This window comes from Stegodyphus dumicola, chromosome 2 (assembly GCF_044657685.1).
Source record: "Stegodyphus dumicola isolate Sdum_Otavi_A_Nest chromosome 2, ASM4465768v1".
NCBI lineage: Eukaryota > Metazoa > Arthropoda > Arachnida > Araneae > Eresidae > Stegodyphus > Stegodyphus dumicola.
The window spans coordinates 231,457,327-231,466,435 of record NC_140769.1 but is presented as its reverse complement, the minus strand read 5'-3'; the positions used below and the strand labels follow the sequence as shown (position 1 = coordinate 231,466,435).

Below are 9,109 nucleotides of genomic sequence, written 5' to 3'. Positions count from 1 at the left end.
GCAAATAATGCTGCTTTTTCAAGTACAGATAATACCCACCCCTAATGTTGAAAATATCTACCATGTTACCCATATGTCATTATTCATAGTTAAAATATAAAAGTATGTAAATACGAATTTAACTCCCCAGTGTCATAATTGCCAGCGATGGCACCACTCGTCCGATAACTGTTTCTTAGCCCCCGTTGCGTAAAATGCACCGGAGAACATAAATCTGCATTATGCTCCCAAAAAAGATTCATTGAAACCCTGTTTGTGCCAACTGTAATAATTCTCATCAAGCCTCGTATAGTGGATGTGAAAAGTTCCCAACACCCAAAATTAGCAATTCCATAAGTGCCAAAAAATCATATTCTGAAATATTAAACAGTAAAGTGCAAAAGCCCCCAAGAATTTCAACCTGCAAAGTCAGCAGCCAATGCTATCATAGAACCAAACTTTCCCTCAGTCAATAGTAGCGCGTCAGAAACTAGGCAGATAAATAAACCCAATGCAGGGACAAATATGATCGGACAAGCTCAAAACTTTAATTCTACTGGATTTTCTAGAATTTTTTAAGGTAATTAAAGAACTAGAGGCCATTTTTGGCTTTAGGCAAATATCTAAGCTCACAGCAATCATTAGTAAAAATCTCAATCAGCTCCGCGCTGCAGAAATACAGATGGAAAAACTTTATATTCTCTTCCTAATAATTGAAGAACTTAATGAAAGCAATAACGAATAATTACAATGTATAATTAGCAAGCTAAAGTAAAAAAAATTAAGGGAAGCATCTTTCTCTGGTCTGAAGGCACTGTTCTTCAGAAAGATAGTAACGGCGCGTTCTCTGTTGGTAGCAGATTAAAAAATAATAGTAATCTTATCTCTTGTCAAGACACCAATGTATCCAATTACACTATGCTTGGAAAAGCTTCGAATTCCCAGGTTACCTCTGGTTTCGAGCAGATGATCGGAGGTACTCTTTCCTTGCGAGGATCAACTATAGCGTTCATTACTTCTGGCTGGCTGGCTTCAGCTTTAACTTCCGATTGCTTGTCATATTTAGGGGAAGGTTCATCATTGCAATCCATTTCTACCTCAGTTGAGGGAACTACAACTAAGGTTTCAAATTAATTTTTCTTAGAAATATCTGGAACTACACTCGTTGAGACAGCTTTCATTTCAGTCACGATGTTCTCCGCAGAAGAAATACTGGGAGGAATCGAGTTGACGGTTTTAAGCGAAAGTATTTCAGAGAATTGATATAAATATCACTGTAGTACCCACCGCCTAAGATACTCTCTAGTTAATAAATTCAGCCTCTTATTACGTTCAAAGTTCCTGGAACCAAAACAAATACTAATCAAAATAATAGAAAAATTGCCGTTTATTAAACTTATCTCGGTTACTTTAAGTTCAAATCGACAAAAAACTGATTCTTCTGTGCCAGAATATCTTACTTATACATATCAAAGCTTTTCGTAGTTCTTTCATTTTACGTATTGTGCACTGTGACCTTATCATTCAAATATGTAATACTTCAATAAAACGGGTTCGATTGAAAATGTTTAACCCTCCCGGTCCTTGTGAGACACGGTTTTCAAAGTTGCAGGTCTACAATGGACTTCACAGGACCAGAACTTTCTTAAGATTACAGAGTCATTAGGCTTTTCTGACGCAAAAGATGTAAAAATTGTATAATGTCCTCGCCGAGACCTCTCGAATACGCGCCGAGGAAGGCATGCTGGAAGGAGGGAGAGACTACCTTATAAGGTTAACGAAAACAAACGTCTAATAACACTGTAAATGCGTGATGGTTCTTTCTCAAATACCGGCTGATAGGAAGTGAATAGCTTCTGTATCCGATTAAGGTTTTTTTATATTCAAATTCTCCTTTTGGAGACAGATAAATTATGTTCACACAGAGTTATAAAAAAAATTCATGAAATGTTTCTAAGCTTTATCGTACACTCTTTAACGTGATGCTTGTATAATCATGAAATGGTTGATCTCCTAAACAGGCAAACACACTTTTCTGCTAGCTAGAAGTGTAAACTTTGAAATTTAAGTCAATCACCGGAAGAAGCTTTTTTTTTTTTTTTTTAATTTTTTTTTTTTTTTTTTTTTTTTTTTTTTTTTTTTTTTTTAAAATTTTTGTGTGCTTAACTTGTAAGCTAACGAAATGCCAAGTGAAAAGATTTAAGGTTTGGGCAAAGAGGATAAACGGTTAAAATATTTTGGTCATTGCAAGAAGAGAAAAACTACTGGAAATTTCCCAAACAGCATTATGCAATTTCCTTAACCCTTTGCGGCCTAAAAATTTCCTTCTGTACGCACAGAAAAATCGAATGAAAAAGAATTTGAAGGTTACTATAGGTTACTCTGAACCTTCTTTTTTTATAGTAGATGGCAGCTCAACACAAACCAGTCCATATAGTTTAGCCATGTTCATTTTTTTAAGACTCTCAATTTTCAAAGAAATCTTCCAGATTTTTTAGAGTATAAAAGGAATTGTTTGAAAGAAAATTTCTATGCTATTTTTTGGTTGTATGCTAATCTTCTTATTCTATATTAGTTTTAAATTTTTACCTTTAAGTCTTGCCTAAAATCGAACGGCGAACCGAGGTGTTCCCAGACTGGGCTCACTGCCAGTATAGGTCACTGAGAGGCAGCTATACCTTTGTTTTTCTGCAGCTCATCGATCAGCTCATTAACACAGAAAATTGGGTCCACATCTGTGTTTCATTTCCTGTTTTACTCTTTCTTCTTTTTTTGGGGGGGGAGGGGAGGTTTTGGTTATCAACTAAGAAATTGTTGGGGTGATTTTCTGAAAGTCAGGGATAATTTTATCAGTTAGCTGTTTGGTTTTTCACTAGAGCAGATCTCTTTTTCGCTTTCGTTCAAAGAAGTTTTGTTAGAGGTACGTTTAATAGTTTTGCGTTGTAGACATTTTTATTTTATAGTTTATAATTTCAAATTGTAGATATAATATTAGTTTATTTTTTCGGATTTTTAATTATTTTCCAAATGGATCGGAGAGGGCTGACCATTTCTAAAGCGCTACACGAAATGCTTTCAGATAGTGAATCTGATACGGATCCCAGCACATGTGTGAAACATGCAATATTGGATTGTGTTTTTTCAAAGGTGGTGGTCACTTTCTTCGAAAAGTACCACGATAAAAAAAGTAGACTAAAGTGTAAATATGAAATGTAAATAATGTAAATATCGGCTCTAGTGTAGAATTGGGTGCCCCTTCGATTAGCGACAATTTTTTGTAAATTTTTTTGTAAAATTTTGGCGATGAAATCTTATTTCTGGTTACCATGATACTGTAACTTTGCTTTAGCCCCCTGAATTTTTTAAAATAAAAATAGATTGATGTGCACATGGACAAATTTAAACAGTGCGCAATGCCTAATTTGTGCAATTCTGGGATGTTTTTTTTTACGTGAAAACAGATCGATGTGTACATGGACACAGAGTTATGCAATTCTTTGACTTTTTATTTTGGTTTTGTGTAGCGGCCATCTTGAAATTATGTCTTCCTGGCGCCGATCTTGGCGTCAAAACAAGAGGCACCCAATTGTAAACTTTTACCTAAATATCATATACCCAAGTTACTTTTTGTGTTCAGAATCTAGTTTTTTTAATCGTAGGCAAAATCTCTTACTCTTTTACCCTCTTCCCAGCAATGCTCGTTTCAGCACTCTTTTCGAAGCTCTATTCAATCAGTGTGCCCGAAGCGGGCACACCAACAGAATTAAAACGATAAGTGCTATTTTTAAAAAATTTAACTTGTGTACTCCTTTAGGCCTAAATAAACTGCCTACCTTCTTTTCATTGAAATTCAAACTTTAAAAGATAGCGTGCCAGAAAGAAATGCAAGAAAATACAATCAATGAAGCTATTTAAACAAAATAAACAAACGCAAATGTCTCACGGTAGAGCAAAAAAGACAGTAAACTGAGAATCGTTAAAATTGCCTTTCTAGAATGGTTTCAAGTTATAAAGCTAAACAAAATTTCCATTTCTAGGCTTTTTTCATTAATTCACTAAATGCTCAAACAGAATTTAAGTAAGAAAGCAGTAAAATCTAACACTGGCCATCTGAAATTTTATAGCGAAAAGGGAAAAGCGGGTCATAATGCAGCTGGTAACGCGATACAAAATGTTTTAATTGGGCTGGTAAAAACACACAATGCACACATCAGAATACACAGTGATATTTAAAACTGAATTAGTAGTGGTTCAAAAAAATTGAAGTAATAAGTTACAGTGTTAGTGCAATATGAGTGCAGCAGTTGAGACGACAAGACCTGTTATTGAAAAAAGCAGAAAACATCGATATTTGAAAGAAGTCAAGTATTCACTTCTACTTACCATAGCAACGAGTACTCATACTATTTCAAATTACCATAGCAACGAGTACTCATAGTATTTCAAATTACCATAGCAACGAGTACTTATAGTATTTTTACTGATTTTCTTTTGAAATGGGACAGCGAACATGAAAAATTAGCTTTACTAATTAGAAAACTGTGCAACACACGCACCTCTGATCTCTTTCTAAAAAACATTAGCGTCTCTTTATGCAATTAGAACTTCTAACATTGTCTTTAATTTTAGTGTATTATAAGAACATTCAAATATTTTTACATAAAGATGTTCATTAAATAATGAACAGAACTGAATTTTGAGAAAATGCATGCACTTCGAAGGAGATGAGTCGCAACGATGTACATAAAAATTAGCTTATAGAGCTGCTAGAGGCAATGCATTAGCAATGCAAGGGCTCTTAAAATCACTTAAAACTGATTTCTAAACTGTTGATTTTATGCAGAAGAAACTTCAGAGGACTCGCAAACTGCTAATGTTTCAAGCATCAGTAAAGGAAGTTACGACGATTCATTTTTAGAATACCTTGCGTCAATTTACCACACTATTGAAATAACCTGTACAAAAATTGCCTTTGAAAGTGTCAAAAAAACTTCAGAAATTGACAGCGAAAGAAATACAGGAAAAAGTGATGACATGTCACCATCAATCGAATTTAGAAAGCACTGCAAAAAAGAAAAATTCTTGAACTGAAAGGTGCTGATCAAAAAAGGATGTCAGCAGTTTCACAAAACTGTGAATACAACTGAAAAACTGTCGTTGAACAAGATGAAACAAAGATAGAGATAATAGTTACTAGTAAGACATAAAATTTCATTAAGAACGTAATTATAAATATATTTTCATAAAAATCTTTAATAACGCATTTATAGTTTAATTTTAATTTATTATTTTTGGATAATTTAATGAATTATTTTACTTTAAAAATGTAAACCTTGTTACGGTTTGTAATATACAAATCGCCCAGCCGCTTAATAAACTCAAAAATTCATTAAAATAAAATAAAAGCAAACGGGCAGGATCGCCCACTTATTTGTTTGGCGCTTTTTACAAGAGTAAGAAGAACTGGATTTTTGTCAAATTTCTTTGACTTTTTAAAAGAAAATAGGTCGATGTGTACATGGATAAAGTCAAGAGTGTGCGCAATGCCATTTTTGTGCAATTCTATGATGTTTTTTTAAGTGAAAATAGGTCGACGTGTACATGGATACCGCGTATGTGCAATTCTTAAAAACGCGCCAAGCAGTGGGCGATTCTGCACTTTCCACCCAAAATACGTTCCTCAATAGCAATATGAAAAGACTGATTAAATAGTTACAAATATTTACAAAACAGCAATATAATGAAGGACAAAACAATTCAAAATATTAATAAATCACCAATACAAGGATGGATGAAACAGTAAAAAATATTCATAAACCACCAAACCACATACTCAGATATATTTCATCTCTATATTGATCAAAACCTTATAAATTATATCTGACTTTTCTCAGCGGTCATTTCTTATCTTATTTTGATTATAAATTCATTACTATAGGTTATGTGCAATATGGAGGTACAGTATAAATTTATTATAATTTATTATGGCAGAACACAAAAGCACTTACATTTCAGCTGGTCTGCTACGCGAGTTTTTATTTATAGGCAATCAAGAATAAATCAGTTTTAAAAACAGATCCTATAAAAAGATAGTGAAATGGAATAAAGATGAAAACTTGCTGAACATGTCCAGAGTCTCGAAATGCTAATACTTTCATCAATATACATTATGGCAACTAAATTATTATTTTTCGTTCAAGTGAAAAATCTAAAAATTATTCTGTAAAGCAGAAATATAGTAAAGGTTACTTATGATTTTTAGAACGCATTTTGATTATAGAACACAGAATCTCTCTTTCCAAATTCTGATTTTCCTCCGAAATAACAGTCCATGCTTCGGTAGATTCTATGTCTTCAAACTCAGAATTAACGAAAATCAGAGCTTTTTCCAACATTTTCTGATTTTCATGCTTTTTGGCTAAACTTAATGTCTTAGTAACTATTGAAGCAGATAACGACGAATTAATAAACTCCCGACAGATATCTTTAAGTTCCAATACGGAATACTTAACACTTGCATAATACAGATCACAAGCCACTGAATAGGAAGACAGGTTTATCCAGCCGCTACACAGAAACTGCAGCAGCTTCTCTAAAACACAGGGTTCGACATCTGTAATGAGAATTCGATTCTCTGCAGTGCTTTCATTGGTAACGTTTCGAAACATATGTGCAAACACTGGAGATCTGGCAGAAAGAACACATTTGTGGACAGGAATTTCCAAATCTTCGCAGACTATGATCAGATCGGATTGCTCGGGTTTTCTATACATTGCATGCATGTCCTGAAATACTTTACAGAATGTTGTTAATGTCTGCACTTTTTCTTCTGTTTCGGGTAGCTTTGTAATCCACATGTCTCACATTAGGGTTAGATCGTTTGATGGTAAATTCCTTCTATTATGATTGAAAATATTTACGAATTTAGTATCATCATGCATAACACAATGTGAATCGTGTCTTCTAACGTTATTGGAATACAAATAACTCAGCGTTCCATTTATTTGAAGTTTCTCGCCAGTTGTTTCCCTGTAGAGTTACAAAGTAGTAAAAAAGTCTTTGTTAACAGCGAATTTAAAGTACCATTTTGTAGGATTTTCATCAGCACCATAAACAGGACTTCGTAATTCTGCAATACAACCCGATTTTACGGAATACGCGCATTGGTAAAGGTTTATCATCCATTTAAAATATATATATTCACACGCCATATACACCTAATGTTTATATAGTTCAACGATTATAAATTCACACGTATATAAGTAATCGCACTCGAACAACTGAGACTAAAGAAGTCTGCACAGTCTCACGGGATTAAAAACATTCACCGGCTTTTTTTTTTCCTTAAATCAAGATTTATGATAAACATGTGTCCAGAAAGTTTACTAATGCTATTTTTCTAACTGTCATTTTGCCAATCATTTATTTGATTAACTTCTCCGCATCTAATCCATTCTCCAGATTTTAAAACTAACTTTATTACTACGAAAGCCTAATTGGGGTGAACAAAAGTATGCAAGTAAATGCTTCTTCAAGTCCGTAAACTTGCAAATAACAGATCTCAAATCCAAAATTTTCATTATTAAGATTAAGGTGACATTTTTCAAAATTCTCTCTAGACACTAATCTAGTCCGTTCTTCTCAGTACAAATTTAGAGAGGCACAGTGCCAGGTTAAGTAATAGTCAAATATGGAAAATGTCCAAAAACCACAGTTCAGAGGGATCCGACTTCAGAAAAATTAAAAATAAATGATCAAAAAATTGAATAATAATAAACTTTAAAAATAATAATGCGTTTTCAGACATTTATATGATATAGGCTACTTATATTATTATTTTTAAATAACACAAATAATTGCAATCATCATCATAATAATAACTGAATAATATACAGTGCTACATAAAATCAGGAATCAATAAAATGTTATATATTGCACCACTATAATCCTCCGAGTTACATAAGTAATGCGTAGGTACTTTATCCATGTAACTTGAATTTCATGTAAGGCAAATTTATAACTTGCTTAAGTATAACGACAGAAGTAACTGAAATAGTTATGATTATCCATATAAATATGCACATATATACTATTTATACAGTGTTATGTTATAAAGAAACATTATTCAGCAATATTTATTCAGATATAAACTATAAAAATATGAAAAATATATAAATCGTATAAAAAATTAAATAATACATTTTAATTAAAAAAGAAAGAGGTCTTAGTAACAGCTAATTTTGCTTAGTAGTGGCAGAGTGGACTCTAGAGCTAGATGACTGTAAAGAGAAAAAATGTTTCTTCCCTAGCAACCTGAGCTATTTGAGTTATAACCGTAACAATAGTGTAATCGTCATATCATAAGCTAGAGTAGACTGTTTAGTCATAGGCGTACTTACAGCATCAGTACCTGCACTTGCTTCGTCACCCGTGACTTACTTGCTCTGTAGAAATGCATACTTCTTGAAACATTGTCTTTACGAACATTGTCTTGATGCAGGACTTCTCATTTCGCACCTTCTTGCTTTTCGGCGAAGCTAAGCCCCGCCAATCCACGCTCTGACGCTTGCCTTTGGGGTTGTGCCTCAGGCCCCGTGACGATGGTTTCTAGAATTCGTTCCTCCATGTCGATGATGTCTCCACAGGCGTCAAACCGAAACTGAATTTGTTCCAGCGTCAAAGTATGGGGCGCGAGTCGGGAGGAAAGCCGGCGTTTACCCAAATTGTGGATCACTATGAGATGGGCCGTCTCTCGACCAATGCCTACTTTTTCCGATATCATTCACACGGCCAGGGGCGAAAAATTCCTTTATTTTCTGTACTTTGTCTGGGGTGCGGGCAGATGCAAGCCGACCACTTCGAAGGGAGTCTTCAGTGGTGTTCCGCCCTACTCGAAAGCATTTAAACCATTCATACACGCATTTTAAGATGACAGCACATTGTTCGTAAATTGCTGACACCATTTCATGAGTCACTTTAACTGATTTTCCATATTTGAAGCAGAACAACATATTCGTTCGCTGATCCATTTTGAGTTTCGACAGCACACGCGATACCTTCAGTGAATACACAATACACACACAACATTACACAATACAATACACACACAACATTACACAATACAATGAGA

General features: G+C 34.1%; 1 protein-coding gene across 1 annotated transcript; it reads right to left on the bottom strand.

The window, feature by feature from the left end:
* Positions 1-6,224: 6,224 nt before the first annotated feature.
* LOC118187925 (TD and POZ domain-containing protein 4-like) lies at positions 6,225-6,836 on the bottom strand. Its single transcript, XM_035358221.2, has one exon. The coding sequence runs from the start codon at positions 6,834-6,836 to the stop codon at positions 6,225-6,227; it is 612 nt and encodes a 203-aa protein (XP_035214112.1).
* Between the last annotated feature and the right edge of the window lie 2,273 nt (positions 6,837-9,109).

Bases quoted from the DNA above. Each gene is read 5' to 3' on its own strand.
- LOC118187925 (XM_035358221.2), bottom strand. From the start codon at position 6,836: ATGTGGATTACAAAGCTACCCGAAACAGAAGAAAAAGTGCAGACATTA.